Source organism: Nyctibius grandis, chromosome 30 (genome assembly GCF_013368605.1).
Source record: "Nyctibius grandis isolate bNycGra1 chromosome 30, bNycGra1.pri, whole genome shotgun sequence".
NCBI lineage: Eukaryota > Metazoa > Chordata > Aves > Nyctibiiformes > Nyctibiidae > Nyctibius > Nyctibius grandis.
This window is the reverse complement of record NC_090687.1, coordinates 3259959-3282766: the sequence shown is the minus strand read 5'-3', so window position 1 is coordinate 3282766 and position 22808 is coordinate 3259959. Positions and strand designations below refer to the sequence as shown.

The window sequence follows — 22808 nt, the reverse complement described above, 5'->3', positions numbered from 1 at the left end:
GAGGGAAACTTTAATCTTCCCAAACAGATCAGCTTTTACAGGAGGCTATTTTAGGTGTTGATTCTGTAACAGTGAAGTTATTGGACAAATGAAGAACATGGCATATGCTGTAGCTTGGAGCAATTCGCATTCCTCAGGTGCTAAAAGCTTTAAATACTTCCTTTGGGCACGAAATAGATCTGCTGTCAAAGAAGCCAGCATTCCTGACAGTGCCTGTCCCACAGACTCCCACAGGAGAAAGTCCGCAGGGCTGAACTAGTCTGACCCCAGGAAATCCTTCCCACATCTCTCATTCTTGCTTAGTTTCTCCCTTACTTTTCAGAATTTGCTGAAAGGCCAGTTTGATGTTTGGTTATCTTCCTTTTCATGCATTTTCTTGGTCTTCCTTTCTTATATTAATACCACCTTAAAGCTGGGATGTGAACCATGCAAGTTAGGAAGTCCCAGATGCTCTTTTGGAGACACTCAGTCAACATTGTTAATGATTTTTAAAAACTTCTCTTGTTGCCTTTGCTAATAACACAAATGACTGATTTCAGACTGGAGCTAAACGCATTCATGCAGCCAGCAGGTAATCTCTCTCCAGGGAATCATAACTCTTGTGAGCTTATCTTTGTCCATTTTGACTAAAATATCTCCAATTAAAGTATCAATAACTTTAAGATGTATACACGTTTCCTTTCCTTCCTTCTTTATACCACTACAGTAGCAGTGCTATCATGCTTCACAACAATGATTTAAGGGCTTTTCAGTGCATTCTTGGTGTTGCTTTGGGTTCCAAAGTACATTAGCTCTTTCTTCATGGTCAAAAAGAATGAATATTGTGTAACAGGCTCTGAATTTGCTCCATTCATGGTTGGTTTGGGGATTTTTTTACATCTTCTCATTAAACAGAATAGTAAAATTTGGGAATTCTGGGTTCAGTTCAGGGTTTACAGGAATGTCAAAGCTTTTTATCTGGCTTCCTCACATTTGAGCTCACCACCGGACTGTTAGTCCCCATTTCTGCCTCCATAAGGCCACCCGTAGCCACTTGTACACCTGGCTGCACCTCCAAAGCTGCTGATGTCTTCTAAAATTTTAGTCAGTAAAATAATTTATCCTTCTTCCTTGCAAATTTATGAATGGGGGTGCTCCTTCTCTGCGTGGCTGGCTCCTAGCTGGTGCTGTCCTGGCTAGTGCTAGCCTGGAATCAGTATTTTATTTTACAAATAGGAATAAATCCATTTTGATCCATCAGACTTTCCCTCATAGCCTTCGTGCAAACACTCGTTTATGCATCAACTGCATGTCTCCAGAAAGTTGTGAGCAAAATCGTATTTTGACCCTATTTTGACCATATGCTCCATCTGGTTAAAACCTGAAGCCAAGAATTTTTTCTGCAGGCCAGATACTCGTTACTCGGTGAACTGAGGGAATAATTACCACAGCTCTCTGTAAGCTTGTGACCATTCGTATTCATCTGAATGTATATTGACACCCTTATTTTTCAGAGTATTCTTAATATGAAACAGCAAAGAGCATGAGCGTGGATGCTGAAAACCAGGAAGAGTTCAAAGACGGCCTACAGAGGATCTAGGGTCCAGCAAACAAGAGCTACGATGAGAGATCACGCGAGCTCAGAGAAAAGGCTGTAAATCAATTTGATTGCGGACCATCGCCATCTACAGAGTGAGGTGTCAGGTAAAAGTCGGATCTTCAGTCACAAAAGCCGCAGCACAGCTCTCCCGGCACTTCCTCGGCCTCAGGCCCGCCTCCCCTCACGCCGCGCCGGGCACGCCCCACACGAGAGCTCCCGGCTTCCGCCGGGCCTCTGGGCAGGGCCTGCCCGCGCCTCCCCGCGGCGGTTACAGGCCGCGGCCCGGCCGGCGGCGTTGGCGGCGCGGTGAGGCCCCGGCAGGTGCGTGTGCGGCGGGGCCGGGGAGGGCCGGGCTGGGCGGGGTGAGGGAGCTCTGGCTGCTAATGGCGGGCTCCGAGGCCTGGGCCCGGCGGCGGCCCCGGTAGCGCCCGCCGCGTCGGGAAGGCCGGTCGGGCCCGGTCCCTGCTGCAGCCCAGGCCCGGCGCTTGCTGCTCCGAGGCCTGACTCCCTTTAAAACCACGAGCATGTTAGTTACTTGTACTGTGTAAAAAATTATCTACATATAGACCCTGCTTAGTGCCACATTAACCGTTTTTGCATTAAAAAAAAAAGGTTTCACCAGCAAAAGTCCTAAATGCTTCCCGTGTATCTAGTAGAAAAAGCTATAAAGGGTGTTGTGTGGCATGGCTGTCAGTGCTGTTTATTGCCTGTGTGTGGAAATGACCCTTCCTAATACTGTAAAAACTATTTTATCTACGTTGTGGATCAAAGATACTGCAAAGACCATGTAATAAACATTGAGGAAAAGGTAACATGCCCTTTTTCTAAATGCATTTCAGACCAGGCAGAAAGAGGTGTGTGATCAGCTGCTTAAATAAGGTGTATAAATGCACTTTGAATAAGGTTGCACTGTGATTTGCTAGCTCCCATGTCACTTTTGTTCTGGAGAGAGCATCCTCTGGCATTTTTGTACATAACTGAGTAAACAGATTATAGAATCAGTAATAGATGGTGTAGAGATTCTGGGAGAAACTAGAAGAGCAGCTGCTGTCCAGGTATGTCACAGAAGTGGTTCAGTTTGGACCCTATAAGGAGGAGAAATACCAAGTCAATGAAAATGTGCTGCAAGCCTGTTTTGGAAAATGGAGGCTTTTCTAAATAAGATTGCCGTGTTAGAAACTAGGCTACTGTGGCATGAGCGCAAGTGCCTTTGCGCTCTACTGCTTCAAATCTATGTCTGACTCAGATTTTCACAGCCTCTACGGTCAGTGGTGATTTGCTGGTTTCCTGGAAGCATCTTTTTATAGAAGAGACTTTTGCTTTTGTTCCTCTGTTACATCATCAGAAGTGTTTTGTCTCACTTGCCATTAGCAAGCTATTGTCACATACAGCATATTATCTGAAGCTGTGCGGGAAATTGTCCTCTCTCCTTAGATCCCTCTTTGTTTATATAGGGTCTGAAGGCTTTGTTCTAGTGTTTTGAAAATGCCCACCACTATTGTGGTGGACATTACATCAGCTATTTATCTTCACCTGCATTTACGCTCATATCTCTGCAGACTATAATCTGTTAAGGCTTTGATCCAGTGTTCTGTTTTCTTACTGTAACTGTTTGACAGTGTCTGGTAATGCGATACAAAGTACACACAAATGGTGTCTCTGTCACAAGGATATACTGTACAGATTAATCCTCAATCGCTAGCTGTAGGACAAGCCTTTCCTCTGGTTGAAAACAGAAGAAAGGGACCTTCTCGCTAAAGAGAGCGCCTCATAGCATGTGCATTTAATCAGTCCCAATTTAATCACCTTGAGCAGCACCGTAGGTGTTACTGAGCCTGTCTCATGCTGATTACAAAGTGTGGCTGTGATTCCCTCCACATGGTTTTGTTGGAGAGCTCAGGTTCTTTGTGCAAAGTGTGAATACTGAGGCCTCTGAGTAGCCTGGCCTGAAATCTGGAGGAAATGATCTCTTTCTCTCTCTTTCAGGCAAAGTCTTACCACAGGACTTCACACCATCCTCCTTTGTAAAACTTGATGTGGAGTGGGTCCTTTCCTCTGAGCCTGAGCCTAGGGCTGACTTCTGTGGTGGAGGCGTGAGAACCCTCTGCTTCCACGCTCATGCAGGGAGCAACTCCAGGATCCTTTTGCAGGTAAATCTTTGTGTCTTTGCTGCTTATGCTTTTCTTCCTCTTCTTTAAGTTACTGGTACTTCAACAGGAACTCTAAAGTGAAACTCTCTTTGTGGATATTGCTCAGGTGTTTAAGCATTTGAGTCATAAGTTTTGCTTTTTGTCAGTGCATTAATGAAGGCTTTGGTGAAACATCTTTAGTCATCGAGTCAAACCCCCATGTCTGAATGAAATTGTTTCTCATGCAATGTTAAGATTGAGGAAAGAATGTATTTTCTAGGGTCATTTTATAAGATGGGTAGCGAAGGCTTAACTGTAACTAGTTCTGTATCCCCTTATGTAGCTCTTTCAATGTGCTTTACAAATCAGAAGTGTTCTCACTGCCATCATATAGGTGGAAAACAAGACTTACAGCTCTTGGATGATTAGCCCAATATACCCAACGTACATTTGCTACAAATAATGTAGATATAAAGAAAAAACCTGAACTGCAAATGATTTTGAATCCTTATGTCCATTTCCTGATCAGTGTTTGTGACCTCTCTAAATGCTGCTTTGCTTAACTAAACGCTGGCTTGGTTAACTCAAATCTCAGAAGGCTGAGCTAGCTAACATCCATTGTCAGTATCATATTTAACTTGGTTACTTTCATTTAACATTCAAGTTTGGCACTCAGTGAAAAATAGCAGCTAGAATGTTGGGTGAGGGGGGAACAAAACAGAACAAAATGATTTAAGAGAGTCAACCAAAACGGAGCATGATTTTGCTGTGAAGGCTTTTTGGGTTTTTAATGACTTTTCATCACTCTCATTTTTATCTTCCTTGTTCTTTACAGAAGGATGAGTAAGTTTTCATTCCGAAAAGCTCAAGATATCCAGTAGGCAGTAGGAGCAAGGACTGGAATTGCAAGGACGTCGTGCAGGAAATGACATCCCCAGCATTCAGTACAGTGAATAAACCCATTCATTTTGCCATACTTTTGAGGTATTAGTAGGATTGCACATAGTGTCAAAGTCTGTCTGTGGAGGGATTGACTTCATGTTTATAGTTCCAGTATATTAGCTCCTGTCTGCACTCTTCTTTCAAGAAGGTTTTATTTTGCCTGCTTCTCACACTGTTGTCCAGGAAGCTATACATTATTAACTGACTTCTGGTTACTGACAGTTTACACTAGACAGGAAAGGTGCATGGAAATCCTTCTTGCTGAGAACTCGTTGAAGGATCTGGCTTAAAATTAAGCGTCTGTGTAAGAGGTTATGGAACAAATAGACAACAGGCAGGAACAAGGTGCTGAACCAGATGAAGCCCCCAGGGACAGTGCTGCTAACGATGGTCTCTTGCTTCTCACTGAAAGCTAGTCCCTGTGGACTGGAGAGCAGCAAATGTGTCACTACTTTTTCAAGAGGGGAAGTCTCTGGACTGCAGACTAGGAATTTTGACCACTATTGACTGAATTAGTAGAAAATATAGCAAGGTAGAATTATTGGACACCTACATAAATATTATATGGTGGGGAAGAGCCAATGTGCCTTTTGTAATGGAAAGTCATGCCTTAAAAAAATGTTGGAATTCTCTGGAGGTCTAAATAAGCATGTTGAGAGGTCTAGCTTAGAGTGTGTACTCAGATTTCGGGAAGCTTTTAAACAGGAGCCCTCACCTGAGCAGCCCCTGACATAATAAGGGAATTCCCTGTCATAAATAAACAGTTGGTGCAATGATAGGAAAGAGGATGTGAGTAACTGGAAAGCCCTTGTGGTGGCTGGAGGTCACTGTTGGAGTGCTGCAGGCATGTTTTGTAAATGACCTGGAAAAACAATGTTTCCAGCTGGCTCTACATTTGCAATTCATCACCATCAGCTCTCTTCTTTACCACCTCAATAATGTAAACTGATTCATGTGGGTGGGGAGCAGTCCTAATTTCACACACAAAATGAGTGAGTTTTTGGAGCTGTAATGACTAATTCTGTGAAGCTTTCTTCATCAGTAAAGTCTTGGTTTGGATAGTTTTACACAGGGAAAACTGCATAAGCTCACGATTACTAAGGACACAGAAACTGTGCCTGGTTGAGAAGGTTCCTGTCTAGTGACATAAAAGATGCATGGAGAAGCACTGTGTGCTTACTCTGTTTTTCCCTAGGCACCTGCTTTTGACCTGTGCTGGAGGGCAGGACACGAGGAGACATGTCCTTTGGTCTGACCCAGCATGGACCATTCATATATTCCCACATAAAATCTGTACAGCTGGGAATTGGTATGAGGAATTGTCTCTCCAGAAGTGACAATGTGTTCTTATCATGCTTCTCATCATGCTATCAGAAAGATACGTGTGTGTGAGGAAAACTTTGCAGTTGCAGGTATCTGGACCTGTGAGCCAAAAGTACATGCAAATTACTGGCAGGATGGGATTTTTTAATCTCCTTTTAGTGAAAGCTCCTTAAATACACAAGGAAATACCTACAAATGCAATCTTATTAGAAGGATTAAAGAAGCCTGCGTAGAGTCAGTTGTGCCTTGACTACAGGGTGTATCTGCCATTGAGCTGTATTTTACACAGATCTTCAGTGTCGTTCTGATTCTGGCTTGCAGGGTCCCTGAACACTTGCCTGAGACTAACCCAGCAGCCCTGAACGCTTTAGGCACTTGTACAGACTTAGTTAGCTCCTGATGTTCCTTTTCTGACTTCCATACTTTTTTTGTGCATGTGTACACACATGTGCTGAACAACTTGTAGCTAGTTTGGTTACAACAGGATTAGTAAAAAGCAATTAAACCCATAGCTGATTCTTATTTGAGGCACAGAAGTAAATTTGTTTACTCTACAAACAAGAAAATCTAGATAGAAATTAAAAGTTGCAGAATTTGTGTGTAGACTTACATGTGAAGAGATGGTGTCTCTTACTTCCCAAATACATAGGGCTTGGGTACTTGATATGGACTGTCTCCTACAGTGTGCTTTTTCATAGGCAAGGAGGGATTTGTATATACAAGCAACATCCTTCATAGAAAGTGCAGATAGGCTTCGAGGCATAGTTTTATGTTTAGATCTTGGTATAAAACAAGCAGGGATACAAAAGGTAGATTGGGGTCTTTCTGGATTTCTGAGATGGTATTGCAGTCCCCTCATTCTGCATTTTTGCTTCTAAAGCAATCTCGTTTTTGTATGTGACCCATTTCTCATGACTGTAAGGCAGTACCCTACTGCTGCTTCTAGTGAGAGCTGAAAGTGCTGAGATCAGTCTAGGATCAGCCCATAGCAATGAAATTACAAGTGCCCTAAGGCTGCTGGTGTAACATTTACATGAGAGCACTTGCAGCTTTTAAGAATTACTTAATTGGAAAGGCAAGAGGTGCCAGGCAACTCAGATCCTGTTTCTGATGTCGCATTCCATAAGGGCACAAATTACCAAACGAGTTAATGCTCCACTCAGATTGGCCGTGTTTTCAGCATGTCTTTATGTATGGCTGATGAGCTGGAAGTTCCAGTAAATACTGTCAGAGAAGTCTGGACTGTCTTCAGTGTGAAGCGTTCCCTTGACTGAGTCTTTTAGAGGGTCAGTCTGATATGGAGAAGCATTCCTCCTCCGTCCCTTCCTTCCTGCAACCCTTTTTCCTAGACAGGACTCTCATTTGCAAAGGCCACCAGGCAGTTTTGTCTGGGCAGGCTGGTGACTTTGACAAAATTTTTAAGAATTCCCACCAGGTGAAAGCCACAGTTCAGAGCAGAATACCTGGCATGGAGCTGGCCATTCTACGGCAAGTCTCTGACATCGCTGAATTATTGCAATAAAGAATTAGATGCTTAAAAAAAAAAAATCCCGCCTCCCTGCCAGTCATGCCAAGGTGATTTTTTTTTTTTTTTTCCTGCCTATTTTTATATGTTTGTGTCTGGATTCTTCTGAAGTGAAATATAACACGGTTGGGGAATTGGCACTGGTGATCCAGAGTGTAGCAATGCTGAATTTGTTTCAGTGTAGTTCAAGGAAACTATTGCTGGTGCATCTTTCTTTGTGAGAAACATAGGAGCAAGATAAAGATTGGTTTTGATGGTGAAGGTTTTTGTAGTCATTTTTGAAAGCTGATGATCTGGTGAAAAATGAGTGGCAACAGCTACTTAATTATGTATATACTTCCCTTATAGGTTCAGCTGTATGTAAGATTCTTTCTCCATTTCTAATTATTTATGATGTTGAATCTTTGCTTTTTTCCCTTCTATCTACATGAGGTTGAATTTCAGAACTGATGAGGCATCTTCTAAAAGCTGGTGTCTTTGCATTCTCCTGTAAGAGTCCTTTTTTGAGGCTGGGCCGTTTAGTGCCAGTGGGGGAATTTAAAAAGTTTGGTTTCAGCTTTTTGTGTATTCATATAGGAAAAGGGCATTCCCCACTGTTTTCGTAGCCTTTTGTATTAAAAAGGCTAAAGAGCATCTCCAGCAATGCCCCAGCTGGGAGATCATCTTCTGCTAGACCAACAGAAAACTGCAAATTGTTCTTGAGTTTGAGCTACTGATTCACCGTTGGTATCATGCTCTCCAGCTCTGAAATCTCTTCGCCTATTTCAAAGTGCTTTATACAGTGAATAAATAAGTTTGTTCCTGTTCAACAGGTATAAGAACTGCAGCACAGAAAAAGAAACATTAACTTTTTGAAGCTTGCGTAGTGGTGACAACTAGAAGAACAATCTCGGGTTACATAGTTGCCTCAAATACAAAGGGTTGACTGGAACAGACTGCTCTTCATCTTTCTGGTAGGTGAATTTAAAGCTTATTTTGAGGAGGTTGTAACACAAACATTTCTACAGCATGATAAACAAGTTTGTCACTGTGCCTGTAAGTAGGGCATCTTCCAACTCAGATGTGCTGTGTCCTGTGGAGTTTTAGATTCTGGTCCAATTATGTTACTGTTTGAAATGATTTATACATCACTTCTGTGGACTTTCTGAGTCAGCATAATTTTTGAGGTGCTTGTTTCCAATTTTACTGTCTGCTTAACAGATTACGTTAGTTCTCAGTAAAAAGTATATAGTGCTGGTTCACCTCTGTTTTCAATTTCTGAATTTCCTAACCTAACAGCCAACTTATTTTTACTGCTAAGTGGAGCAGAGTTGCTTTTTATCTGCACTCCTTAAAACATGAATACTCAAACTGCAGTTTTCTGTTTGCTTCTCAGTAGAGCCCAATGCTTGCCTAGCCTGATGTAGACACAGCTAAATCTGTCACCTGCTTCTGTAGTTTGCCTAGGCTGTCCAATTAGTTATAGCTTTCAGATTCATTGTTGTGGAGAGATGTGTAAAAATAAGAGTTTGTGGACATGAGTTACTTTTAAATAAGCTTTCTGTTCCTAATTATGTTTATATCCATTTTCTAGAACTATGCCAAGAAAAAGAAAGCTGTTGGCTCAATTAAGTGCTCTCCAAAGCAACTCCAGCTTCCCTCCTTTGGACCCCTTGGAGAACCTCAACGCTACGCTTGATGGGGATTCTTCTCCAAAAAGCAGCAAATATTTTGCAATAGAGAAAAAAAATGCTTCCAAGCTAGAAGCAGATTTTTTTAACCAGCCCTGTATTAGTCTGGCCAAGTCCTTTCTGGGACAGGTAAGACATGAACACTGAGATGACTGTACTGGAGCATGTGCTAGCTAATAACTTAGTGTAAAAGGATGAAATTCTTTTTTTGCTGTTTGACTCCAGGGCTTTGCTATTTTAGGAATACAGCTCTCATTCGTTCTTTTCTTAAGTTCAGTGGAATTTAAAGACTAGTAGCCAAATCTATTTTGTATGAAGTCAGAAGAGTAATTTTTCAGTTTTAGTTTACTGTCACATTTCAGAATTAGTTTTTGTGGAGTTTTTCTCCCTTTTTTCTGGTTTACTGAAGTGTACTTTGCTGTTTGTGTTTTGAAGGCTGTTTCAGGCTCATTATTTTCCTTTCAGGTATTCCTTTATTTGTTTTTGGCTCTTGCTTAGCCCAGTGGAAAGTAATGCTCTGCAGTCAGCCACATCGCCTCCTCTGCCTCCATTTTACTGTCTTGTGATGCTAATAGCATGGCAGGCCCTTGTTTTTTCTCAACAAGTACCCACTGTCATAGTGTACTCAAATATTTCATTCTTATCTGCAAGTTCAGCAGACTGCTTGGTACTTTCTTTTATGCTGCCCTGTGTGCTTTCAAAGTTGTATCTCATACTCTGTGCTTTTATTTTTGCTGTTCTGAATAACTCAATATTGTCAGTGCACATGGTGAGCTCTCTAATGGTCGCTTTTCTGAGCTTAGGAACACAAATATGCAAGGCAGCACAGGCCCTAGTGTGGAGACATTTAGGACTCCATAGTCCCACAGTTAAACTTTCTTCACTCTGAAAGCTGCTATTCCTGTCTCTTGTTTCTGAGTTTTCAAGCCATTACTTCTTCATGAAAGGACCTTCTCCTTTATCCCATTGCAGAAACTTTGAGGAATCTTTAGACCTTGTTGAAAGCCTTTGGAAATCAGAGTAGGGGAGATTAAATGGGTCTCTTCTGCTTAGTGAATTCTTCAAAAACACTCTCCCACTATTTCCATGGGAGGGAGTTCCTCCAGTATTTTCCCTGTAAAAAGTTCCAGTCTGGCACCTCCTAAACACAATTGCAAAATGTGTTTTTAGTTTCACTGCTATGATCTTATCTTCTCTGAGTCTTTTTTATACCTTTATTGTCTGTAGGGTGAACAGACTCTCTGGGTTCTCATTGGTTTAGATAACTTCAGGAATTTGTTCCACAAACTGTTAGCTTTGGCCTGTCTTGCTGTGTCTAGCTTTTTTTTTATTTTCTAAGGATATTGTTTTGCTTGTAATTGACGCCTTTGCTCTGCTTTTTAACCCTGTTGGGTTTTTTTTGTCTGTCTTAACCTCTCTCTGTTACGTCATGTGTGTTTGCTATCTTTATAGACATCCTGCTAGAGGCTTGCCTTTCCAGCTTTAACCTTTGGCTGCCTCTTTTAAGTTCTTCCTAACCAGCTTCCTCACTTCATGTAGTTTCCCCTTTTTGCCGGTAAGCAGAACTCTGATCAATTATTTTTGGACCGTAATGCTTGTGGAAGGACACTGAACTTTATACTTCATGGTCACGATACAAAGTTGTTTTTCAGGGATAAGTCTTTGGGAAAGACTTTGCCTTTTGCTCTGGATCAGTTTGAGAGTTTAGTCTTTTCTTGTGAGATCCCCAGTTATCACTCTGCAAAGTATTTGATGGTGTCTAGAAAAATATAGTGTATGTCCTGTCCTACTGTGGTATTTACCTGGACTGTATGAGGATACCTGAAGTCTCCCAGTACTGATGCATTTTTTGTTGTCTTAATGACTCTGACATCCTTATGCATTCAGTTACCCTGGGCAGATGATATTTTAGTCCTAATTCGATACTTTTCCTATTTAGGCATGGAATTACAAGCCAGGTGATTTCTATGTTAATTTTAGATTTTCTTTAAATCCTCAGTCTCCCATGACCCAGTCTATTCTCTCCTTTTCTTAGAATTATAACTATAATGACAATTTAGTGTTTCATTCATTATCTTCATTCTACCAAATTTTGGAGGTGCCTGGTATATTAATATTGCTTACCTTAAACGTGATACTTGAGTTCTTGGAAACAAAGAAGTACCCCAAAACATACAGGCAATAAATGGCCTCTCAAAATGAACTGTCATAACACCAAGATACATCCTCAATGAGAAATAAAAACCTCTATAAAATAGTTTACTGTGAGGTATTGCGAATGATCAACATCTTTTAACTGTTTTAACTGTGAATATTTGGAGTGTCTGAAGAGTCAGGGAAATGCCTGCATGCTTTTAAAATCATAACCTGACCATTGCATTTCATCATACTGAAAGAGAAATGTGGCCACACGGGTGTGCTTTTGGGGTGTTTACAGGCAGTTGCTAAACACCAGTGCTTTTCTGAAGTCACTGCATTTTTCATAAAAATAATAAACTGATTGTTTTCAACAATTTGAGAAGTGCTGTAGGGAAATGGTGATCCACCAGAGTTGCAACATGAGAAACTGACTTCTGGAGCATCCGTACTGGATCAGGTCAATAACTGCATCAGCAATCCAGCACAACATCTGTTAGGAATTAAGCTTTGTTTCTTGAAGGTCACTTTTGAATGGCTGGTTTTCAAATAATGGAAGCACTGAATATAGTATAACTAAACTGATAGCTATTTGTTGCCTAAACGAGACTGTACTGTAGTATTTCTTAAACACACATGAACTAAAATAAGAAGTCTACAAATCAGGTCAAACCACAAAAAACTTTGTATGAAATTTAGTGATTGTTTTATTTTGAAAGATAATCTTTTCACCATCATGTTTTTTCCCCTGCATCTGCTTTGGTTTATTTAAGAAGGTACCAGCAGCAGGAAACACACTGTAATAACAAAGCTCTGTTGTCTGCCTGAAGCCAATTCCCAGCTCTCCTGCACTGCCCCTCTGGTGCAGAAAATACAGAAATAGCATTGATCCTCACTCTGGTCATGATTATCTCTATGGTTAGGGACAGGGCTTGTTTGAAACAACTCTATGGAGAGAGACTATCTCATCATAGTAGTTAGTTAATTGTGCCACTGTCATATTTCCTCTGATCTAAAGAATATATATTCATGATGCTTGCAGGTCGGTATTGGTGGTGCTTTTTGACTTAAACCTGGATTGGGGTGGAGAATACAGAAAATAATCACAACAGCAACTCTGCAGGCTTTATCGTATATAGGGTCATAAATCGGTTCTGTATGATACTGCCACATCTAGACACTCCAGGCATTTTGTGGGGTGAATGACAGGTAGGAACTTCTTGTACTGGGCTGTGGCCTGGACAGTAGAAGCTGAGAAAGTTCACGTTAGCTTACAGACTGGACTGCTGCATGGGGAGGGGAGTATGTAGTACCATCGGGTCCTTTTTTCTGACTTTATTTCCACAGCTCTTGCGCTCTGGGTATTCTGTACAGAGGATTGCTAACTGATGCACTCTGACCTCTCTTTCAGGTTTTAGTTCGCAAACTTCCTGATGGCAGAGAACTCTGGGGGAGGATTGTTGAAACAGAAGCTTATCTGGGTGGGGAGGATGAAGCTTCCCACTCGAAAGGTGGGAAGCAAACTCAACGCAACGCAGCAATGTTCATGAAACCAGGAACTCTGTACGTGTATCAGATCTACGGGATCTATTTCTGCGTGAATGTTTCCAGCCAAGGTGAGTTGAGGCTGAAAGAGTTTTAATGACTATAGGTTGGGGCTGATATTTCAAGCTACACTTGCCGTGTTGCAGTCACTTGTGAGCTCCCTGTGAGCTTTGTGAAGTCAATGACTTGCTGTCACGATCTTTACTTGGGGCTTGGATTTTGCCATTGTGAACAGTGTGTAACTGTGGACAGTGTATTAACTGTCAACATTACAAACAGGGCCCATCTCCAGCTGCACCGTGACCAGCCTGGTGGGGTTTTGGTCCCAGCTGTGAGTTGAATGAGCTGTTCAGGCACTAAGGACTGGAGGAGAATCTTGATAGGATGGAGCTTTCAGTTTTGATGACCTGGGCTGCTGCCTTATCCATGTGATTCAGTGACCTTTGTTCTTCAAAAGTGGTGACGTAGAAGTAAATTTGCTGTCTAATGACAGCCTAAATCTTGGTGCCTGTTGTCATGACAAGAAACCCTTCTGTCTCTTACCTTTATCTTCAGAAGCTGGAAATGTTGGGGGAAAACAAAAAGGTCTGAGATGTCCTAAGCTTAAGCAAGGAGTCACTGCAGGAGCATTTTAGCTGCTCTGTTGTATCTTAAAACCAAAAAACCCCTCCAAATTAAAATACCCAGACTGTTACAGAATCTTCAATCTTCTTTTATTATTCTCAAGATAATATAATCAACTCCTAATCAAATGAATCTGGAGTTTACTGAGACTCTCCTTCCACAGCTCCTCTTAACATGCAAGTGTTACTTCTAAAACTTACTGTTTTGTTTCCTGTAAGAATGACAGTGTTTGCCTTGCAATAAAGCTATTGGTTAATTAGACACCTTGAAATGGCAGCAGGTATTTCTTGGATAAATACTCATTTTGTTAGGAAAAAAATCTCAAAAATATTTTTTTTCTTTTTCACCATTTCTAAGATATAGCTTAAAAAAACCCCACTGCTTGTATATTCCTAAGTGGAAAGCAAATGTTGTAGCAGTGACTATTAATCCTCAGGTTTTGGCCTTCGGACAGGAGCCAAGCAGAGAAACAGTGCCAGGTTATGCTGTGGGGGAAGAGCCCGTCTTTCTAGATGGAGGTCTGGAGTCTGGTGGATGAACACATGTGAATTTCATTATGTTGTCTCTGCCAAAGCTGTTCAGATAATGAAAGCAGAATGGTTCTTTATTCAGGATGGGATTCTTAGTGTTTGAAATATTACAAATAATAATTTTTATTAAAAAAAAAAGATGCTTAGCCTTTGAATTCGAGAAAGATTTATTTGAAATTTATACTTTGGGAAATTTTCCCTCATATACCTGTGTTTAGTTTTGTAGCAAATCAGTTAAAGAGCTCACTGTTGTGATGGATTTAGCTGGATTTTTTGTTACAAACTTACTCTCCATTAGCCTGTCATCCATGCAGCTCTGCTGACACCAAACAGAGCTGTCACTACCAGCTTTGTCAGGAATGCACCGAAGTAAATAGCATGGCTGTGCATGTTGTGTGTCACAGATGCATGTACATGAGCAGGGTTTACTCCTTCAGTATTTGCCCATGTGCAGACGTGCTGAGAGAAATATTTTGAGGAGGAATCATACCGGAGATGCTTTTCCCATCTTAACATAGATGGAGAAGGAGCCTGTCCTGTCGTTTAGTCTGAGGGAAAGAGCGAGGAAGTCATCTTTTGTGGTGGCACTTATGCACCTGGTCAGAAGGCAAAAGCATTTCATTTCCTGGGTATGGGACAGATCTTGGAAACTTTGTTTTGAATCTGACTGTGGCTGTGCAGAAAACACTGGCAAAAGCAATGTCTGTTGTGTCTTAGTAGCACAGACCACGCTCTGCTTATGGCAGGAACTTCTGATGTAATGGGTTTCATTATCTTTGTGCAGGGAATTTGATGCAAAGTATCTAAGTACTTTAGGGTCTCCCTGGGAATGCTGAGAAAACCTGAGTGACTGACCAGAAGGCTATAAAAGGAGTATGAACATATTGTTTCTGAGGGTGTCTCTTGGAAAGACTGAACACAAGTTACTGAGAGAACACTAAATGCTTTTCCTTTTCAAAGGGTGCATCTCCAGTGATGTCCCAGAGCTGCATTGCTCTCTTCTTGGATTTTGGCAGTGCAAAGCTGCAGAGCACCAGGAGTTAAACAGTGGAGAACGTGGGGTGATTGCATATATTCCTGTATATCATCTTCTGTCTCCTGGGATTTTTCATATCACTTCCTCAGCTGTCTTCCAAGCTGAAGGTTTCTAGTCTGCTTAGTTTATTCCTTGCTTAGGCTCTTGCTCCAAAGCTAGACCATAACTTTGATCATGCTGGTTGCCTGTCCCTGAATCTCTTCCAGTTTTGTTATATCTTTCTGTAGATGGAGGGGGGGAGCAGAACAAGTCTAGGCATCACACAGATTTTCAGGACAGCAGAGCAACTTGCATGATATGAGTAGCTGGGGTTTACATCTGGGAATACTGTATGGCATTGCTGCAGCAAATTGGAGCAGTGGAAAAGGGGAAAGGTCTTTGGGGGTTCCCTCTTGTCTTCAAACGCACACAAATTGACCCTGTCTTAAGCCATTTCAATTTTGACCTGGATACATGTTAGCAAAGTTCATACTGAATGACATGAGAATTAGGGGAAAACCTGAAGTTGATTTCAGGAGAAATCAGTTCTAGAGATGTTCCAAATGACTCTTGAAAGAGGTTTCTGTTTGGCCATCGGGTGGTTTGCATGCAATCATACACTGATTTCTACAAAGCATTTAATTCTGGAGACTGTTGGAACAAGCATGTAGATTTAACTGAGATCTAGTGTGGTTTTAGGTGGTTTATTAAAGTCAGCACAAACTAATAATCACAAACGCGTTCTTGGCTGGCTTAGATTAAACTATCTCGTTTTGTAGTGTAGGCACATCCTTGTGCTGCTTAAATTACAGGATCCTTGTGGGAGGAAGGCAAGTGGTTCAGAGAACCAGTATATTCTCTGAAGTGCTGGCAGTGACTGCTGTCCTGCTGCTTCTCAGACTCTTGAACTGACTGACCGTAGAGCTGATCTGGAGCCACTAGCTTGATGAAAGCAGCCATCCTTTTACTGGAGAGAGATCAGAGCGCTGTACTGTCCCTGTGTTGCCTGTGTTTTGCTACCCTCTTGGCACAGATACTGCACAGGGCTGTCCCAGACACACACGCTGTTGGGACCAGGCAAGCAGCGTGAATCGGACTGTTGGCAGCAGACTTTTGTTTTAAAAAGTAGTTTAACACTGATTTGAATCCAGCTGAGGCCTTCTTGGTCCTTAATCAGCTCAGAATCTGAGACCTATACAAGATGTGCAAAGCTTTATATGCTGCTCGTACTTGCTCCCCTCTGCTTAGCTTGTCACGCATGGGGTATTTGGCTCATGAGACTCTGGCTCTTCAGAGCTCTCTTGTTTTGATATGTAACCTTGCAGTGTCATCTGTTTTAATAGCAGGTGGAATAAACCTTCTCTTTGTTTTCTATATTTGGCTTATGCTAGACTTCAGGCTCAGCAGTATCACTCGGGGATAGGAAAAGGTGTGTCACCAGCAGAGCTGTGCTGGGAGAGGTGGTTGGTAGAGAAGCTACAAAAGCATAGACTTTCCCTGGAGAGCCTTGTGGGATTTTAATGTGAGGTGAGAGGACTTCCCATCACTGGGTCAAATACTGCTGCTGCCTGAAGCCACAGCGGGCATCACTATGTGGGGGCTTTTTTGAGAAATCGTAGATGATGGAGGAAGAAGAGTTTATAGAAAAATAGAACCAATGCCTGTGTGTATGAATCCTACAGTATATCCTGGCAGCAGCACAATAATCTTAGTACAAAGAGCCTTCCCTAGGGTTAAGACGTTGGGCTTCCCTCACTTCAGGCAGAGGGTAAATGCCAGTCAAGCTTCTCTTTGACTTTGCTGTGATTTGTTTCTCTGGAATTTGCCAAGGTGTGTGTTTTGCTGCCAGATCTGAAAGAATAGCTTGTAAAATCAGGACCCCAGTGATGCTCTATCCAGGCCCAGGGTCACAGCATGGACTTCCCCCTAACTTTTGGATCCTAGACTAGGACTTTGAAGGAAGCGTTTTGGGAGCAGTGAGTCGGGCGGGTGGAGAGAGAAAACTTTCTTCTCTCCAGCGGCCAAGAGCTGTTTCCAAGAATAAGAGCTGGAGCCGTTCCAGGGAAGGAGCAGCAAGCTGCGCAGTGGGGGTGTGGGACTTCCCTATCGTTTTATGATTTCTAGCTGTTCAGGGAGAGACTTGGCCTCTGTGTCATTGTTAGATCCCAGCTTTTAGCTCTGAATGCTACTCGTTATATGGAGTGACTGTGTTAGACACAGGAGGTAGATACCCAGCATCTCTGGACTGACACTGCTGCTGATGGTGTGTCAGTGGCCATACCCGTGTCAGGCAGATGCTGAAGCCAGATAACCCCTGAGAGTGAAGTGCTGCAGGCTGCAGAGAGGGAGGAAGGCAGGCTGAAGCACTCTGGCAGGCAGGAGGTGAGCCGGAAGGATTCAGCTACTCTTTGGTAGCTAAAATAAAACTTCTGATGTGCCAGTATGCTCAGGAGGACCCAAACATCATCCCAGGGGTGTGGGGACAGGTGGGGGCAGAGAGGGCAGTAACTCATCATGGCATCCCTGCACTTTTATCCTGCCTGCTGTCTCCACCTCTTCCCAAAGCTCTTGTGGTGTTGCTCTCACTTTCAGGGGCTGCTGGCTTGGAGCGGAATCCCACAGTTGTTCCTGGCGAGTGAGGCAGCGTCCCGATGCGAAGGATGTTTCTTTGTGCGTGGATGAAAAGCAGAATTAGGACATGGAGCATGTTCTTAAAAATCTAAAATGACCTTTGAGCTCTAAATCACTGTAGTACAGGGAAGCAACTTTTGGCTGCCAGATCAGCATCAGTCTCCTTCCTTAGAGAAGGGAGCGCCTGGGAACAGATTGCTGCCAGCTGTTGGAAGTAAATCTGTTGACTTCACCGAGCTGTACTGAGGGCAGCGGGGGCTCTGAGCAGGTCCAGGGCAAGAGGCCCACCTCACAAAAGCCAGAAATCAGGTCCTCTGTTGATAGGCTCAGTTGGGAGCCCAGAAGGGTAATTTAGTGTGGGATTTGTACAAAATATGAGAGGGATTCTATTTTTGGAAATGGCAGGTCCTTGGGGATCCATCAGTGCCTACAAAAAAAGCCTTTGCCAGGCAGGAACGTGGCTCCAGATGTTTGAGGCTGGAGAGGGAGAGGGGATTCTTGCGGAGCAGCATCACCGAGCACGCAGATGCTGGCGGGGAGGAATGCCGTGGGTGGCCCCAGCACAAGGACTGCTGTGTGGGGCAGCACACAGACCGCTTCACCAGGCTCTCTCCTCGCCCACTCAAGGTCATGAGAAGACCTTCCTTGCTGTCCAGTGGAAAAGAGCACGGAACTGTTTATGTCCCACTTAGGCTGGAGATCGTCGTCACAGGGGAATGTCTGTGCTCAGAGCTGCTTGCTTCGCTGTCACCAGAATCAGGGAGGGCAGCTGATCACAACAGCTGGGGGGGGCTGGAGCTTCCTAAGGCTCCTGACAGGGTGGCAGCTCACCTTTGAGAAGAGAATCTGTCAGTTTTCTTCACGTCTTGTCACAGAAAGGTCTCTGCTGGAGTGATGCTCTTAGGGCTGTGCATCCCGCAGCTGGAGACAGTGCGGCCTTGTCCTGCCCTGGGTCCCTGTCTTGTGAGAGCTTCCCAGGCACAAGGGTTGGGATCGCTCTCCGTTGTAGCTGTGCAGTTACCCAAAGCCATGGTCATCCCACCTGCTGTTACACCTCCACGTAGGTGTGTGACTTGGTAACTCCTGCAGCCAGGGCTCCCTCCGCCAGCAGCACAGGCCGCGGCCGTCCCAGTCCCTGCAGCTCCTTCCCAGGTTTCCCTTTATCCAACCTAACTCTGCAAGTGCCTCTTTCTGCTGGCAGCATCCAGACTCGTTCCTCCTCTCCTTTGTTAGCTGGAGTTCTTGTAATCAGAGTTTAGTATAAATCCACTGGGTTTGGGAGCAGCTTTGGATAGCTATGCCAAAACTGAACCATATGTGTATTTATTCCTGAATGTTGTGCTGACATAAGAAAAACCTCTTGCCCTCTGGCAAGCCTTGGAGCAGCAGCTACACTTAGTAACATCGAGAAGTGGGGTTGGGAAAGAGCAAGTCAGCACTGATGAATAAAGGACACAGAGCTATGGGTCACAGGACATTGAGAAGAGGGAAGGGAGTGCACTGACCAGGGGTTAGCGGCTGACTTCAGAGCCTGGCACTTGAAGCGAAGCGGCCCGAGAGAAGGACAGACCCTGTGGCTGGGCGCTGCAGGCAATTCCCTGCTCCATCGGGCTAAGCTGAGCCACAGGCTCAGAGCCGACGTGCGTCTGCTGGCGGTGGGGCTGAAAGGTGAGACGTTCCTGATGAACAACCTGTACTAACACGTGGTTCTCGTTCTGCACAGGGGAAGGTGCTGCAGTCTTACTTCGCTCTTTGGAGCCTCTTCGGGGTTTAGAAGCCATGAGAGAGCTGCGCAGCGCTTCAAGGAAAGGACCCACGAAGGCGCTGAAGGACTGGCAGCTGTGCAACGGGCCCTCCAAGCTCTGCCAAGCGTTTGGGATTGATAAGGCTTTTGACCAAAGGGACCTGACGCAAGATGCAGCCATCTGGATGGTACCTGGACAGGAGCTGCCAGGGGAGCAGGACGTGGTAGCCACAACAAGGATTGGTGTTGGCAACAGGGGCGAGTGGGCACAGAAACCTCTCAGGTTTTATTTACGAGGAAACAAATTTGTGAGCGTTGTAGACAAGAAAACGGAGAGAGAGATGGCAGCAATGGAGCATTTCTCTTGCAGCTGACGAGTCTTGCAGGTGTGCTGCCAGCCAGCACTTGAGCTGTGCTCTATACGACAGCCCCAAGCTCTGTCATGGCAGCAGTGAGGGCAGACAGGGGCTTGGAGGTTTTTAACAATAAATGTACTTTATCACAATGCATGGGGCAAGGCGGAATTTTATTTGTGGGGCAGCCTGGCGTGGGTCTCCCAGCCAGACCTGAGGTTGGTTTTGGATGTCAAAGGCCACTTTCTCCCTTGGGAATGGATCCAGGCTCAGTTGAGGTGGATGAATGAGTGATGCAGGTTCAGAGCTGTGACCTGCTGTGCTGCTCCCATCGCTGCTGGCCCCAGCAGAGACCACCACTTGGTTTCTACAGAGCAGTCAAAAAAACAGATGGCATCAGGGCTGACTGAAAGGATGAGAGCAGGGTTTGATCAGTATGGAGAAGAGGAGGTAAAGGAGGGATCTTACTGTTGTCTACACCTACCTCGTGGGAGGCTGTAGAGAAGACAGAGCCAGACTCCTGTCGGACAGGATGAGAGGCAATGGGCACAAGCCGGAAAACAGGAAATTCTCATTAGCTGTATGGAAAGTATTTTCACCATGAGGGTGGTCAAACTGGAACAGGGGCCCAGAGAAACTGTGGGATCTCTGTCCTTGGAGACACTCAAACCTCCACTGGACAAGCTCCTGAGTGACCTGATCTAACACATCTTCTTTGAGCAGAGGTTTGGACAAAACACCTCCAGAAACCCCTCCCAACCTATACCAGTCTATAACGTCCAGCTTGGAGAACAAGAATGTTTTTTCTTTCTTTTCCCAGCTCTTTTTGAGACCAGTTCAAAACTTACCAGTGTGTGAACCCCAACACAGAGGAAGCATCGATGCTGAGATTTCTGTGATGCTGCAGCCTGACGTGAGGTACAGGGGGGAAAAAAACCTCTAGATTTGGGACAGAACCTGCAGAACTGCAGCCACACTGGCAGTTTGAAGGGTGACAGGGACACACTCCCCCACCCCCTCCCCCCCCACCTTAGGATTCACACGCAAGAAAAAAGCTCAAGTTTTTCAAACCCCTTGTCCCCATCACATGAAAAAAATATTATTTGCCCCTTATGCTGATCTCAGTAGCTCAGCTGGAGATGTAGTTGCTGGGGGCTGGTTGGGACTGGGGCCCTGCTGCAATGTTGATCTGATTTTTAGGTTGGGCATTGCTTTTGCTCTTCTATAACATCCCTGCTTGCAGCTGCAGGGGAAGACTCACAGCAGGGACTATGAGTAAGTAGCTGTCATCGGGTATCTGTGCTGTACCCCGGCATGACTGTGCCTTGCTGGTGGTAGATAATCTATATAAAGCTCACAGTTTCACCCAATCTGTGTGGGCAAGTGAAGCTGCTCTGTGAGAGCCTGCAACTCTGGGAAAAACTCCAGCTGTGTGCGTGTGGTATAAGGGAAAGTCTTAAGGAGGAGCCTGACAAGTCTTTTAAAACCACCCAGCCCTGGAAGCTGCCACCATGGAGGTAAAGGTCTTCCCCCTCTTCCCGGGGTATACAGAGCTGAGCAGCAAACAGCTCTGGGGGACTGTGGCCTCACCCAGGCCAGGGGTAAGCTGGCATAAGCTCCTGCTGTCCCTGGAAATAGGGCTGTCCCCTCTTGTTCTAGCCCCAGCACAGCTGGAGGAGCAGTCCTGAACCAGATCAGGAACCACAGATGTGTACAGACCTGTACCTCATTTTTCAGCTGGATAGCATTAACCCAGGCCAGGTCCCCAGTCTGGCTCCCTGCAGCCATGCTTGCAGGGAGGGGAATGGAGGAACAACACAAGCCCTGGGGGACAAGTGTGAGTGCCCTTAACACCAGCCTCTGGCTGTGTGTAACAAATATGTCCAAGCACTTGCAGTTTGGCCAGCTAATTTCAGTCCTGCTCAACCACCAAGCTCCCCCTCCCACCCCCAGGCAAAAACTGGAAACCCTGCAAACCCACAAACACAGAGGCTGCTTGGTGACAGCCGTGCTCCAATAGACACTTAGTAATAAGGATACTGGGGAGAGGAAATAATAAGCTGTAACACAGTAAGCAAGTCATTCTCATTCATGAAACTGTTTACTTGTGATACTTTGCCTTCCTGCCTATGTCCTCACTGCTGCCAGGTAACAGTGAGCAAACAGAATTCCTCGGTGCCCAGGGACACTTCCCTAAAAGCCAGGCCAGCTCCCTCTGCTCTGGAGCAGAGGCCATGCTGTGGGGATAGGCTGCTCAGAAATGGTGCTCGTGGCTGAACAACCCAGCAGTCATGTTGCTGGACAGCAGAGAAAGCACTTCTGATGCACCAGCATCCTCCCAAAGGTGAAGTACTGTCAGTAACACTGCAGTGGAAGTCTTCTGGGCCCACTCTTGCAAGCCCACAAGTCAGGGAAGGGCTGTGAAGCGGCAGCTCCTGTGCTGTGAACGTGGCGCGGCAGGAATCCAGGCTGAGCAAGCGCACGCTGTCCTGCAGGAGGCCCCAGAGCCCTCGCACAGACAGGCCTCGGCTGTCACCACAGGGAGCAGATGGAAATCGAGGCACAGAGTGGGACAACCTGCTCTATGTCACATGGCAGGAAGGAACCACCTCCTTTAGTTTTTAGGCGTCTTTTAGACTGTCAGTATGGAGAGTGTAGCAGGTTCCCTTCCTTTGCCAGCAGAGTCATTTTAAGAGGGACTGAAAAACTGAAATGACGGGGTCCTCGTGGCTGGTCACCACCAGCACGCTGCGGAATTTGTCAAACAGCATCAGCAGCTGGGAGCGACGCATGTTCTCGTTGTACATGATCTCCTCCAAATGGTGTCGGCCTCGGAAATAGTGCAGCAGCCTGCGGGGAAGGAGAGCAAGGGAGGCATGTGGGCCAAAAGCAAATGCACACAGCTAGGACCGATTCTGCCACCCTCAAGGTTTCCTCTCCCATGGCATGCAAACCAGAAGGCGTTTGGGTTGTGTCCCTCATTTACATGAAAAGTGAAGTGAATTAAATTGGTTCTTACCTTAGGCTTCCCTAGCACAGAAATCCCCTGGAAAAGCAGGGGA

General features: G+C 44.7%; 3 protein-coding genes across 16 annotated transcripts in view; 2 read left to right on the top strand and 1 right to left on the bottom strand.

Annotated features, from left to right (window-relative positions):
- The window catches only part of SNRNP25 (small nuclear ribonucleoprotein U11/U12 subunit 25), an 89883-nt gene that overhangs the window by 62523 nt on the left and 4552 nt on the right, over positions 1-22808 (top strand). The window lies entirely within an intron of this gene.
- Positions 1803-19898, top strand: MPG (N-methylpurine DNA glycosylase). Of its 4 annotated transcripts, none has more exons than XM_068420311.1 (7): positions 1803-1900; positions 3566-3729; positions 4544-4652; positions 8311-8451; positions 9072-9297; positions 12716-12920; positions 19373-19898. In XM_068420311.1, exons 5-7 carry the CDS (start codon positions 9076-9078, stop codon positions 19765-19767), a joined length of 822 nt encoding a protein of 273 aa, XP_068276412.1. In that variant the 5' UTR covers positions 1803-1900; positions 3566-3729; positions 4544-4652; positions 8311-8451; positions 9072-9075; the 3' UTR covers positions 19768-19898. The 4 variants fall into 4 exon arrangements, with proteins under 4 accessions (XP_068276412.1, XP_068276411.1, XP_068276410.1 ...); XM_068420310.1 differs by having other exon boundaries at positions 4544-4657; XM_068420309.1 differs by having other exon boundaries at positions 4544-4692.
- The window catches only part of NPRL3 (NPR3 like, GATOR1 complex subunit), a 41984-nt gene continuing 41001 nt past the window's right edge, over positions 21826-22808 (bottom strand). For all 11 annotated transcript variants that reach the window (XM_068420299.1, XM_068420300.1, XM_068420301.1 and 8 more), the window contains one exon: positions 21826-22596. In XM_068420299.1, the coding sequence (XP_068276400.1) occupies positions 22431-22596 (166 nt within the window). In that variant the 3' untranslated portion in view covers positions 21826-22430. The remainder of the gene's footprint in view (positions 22597-22808) is intronic.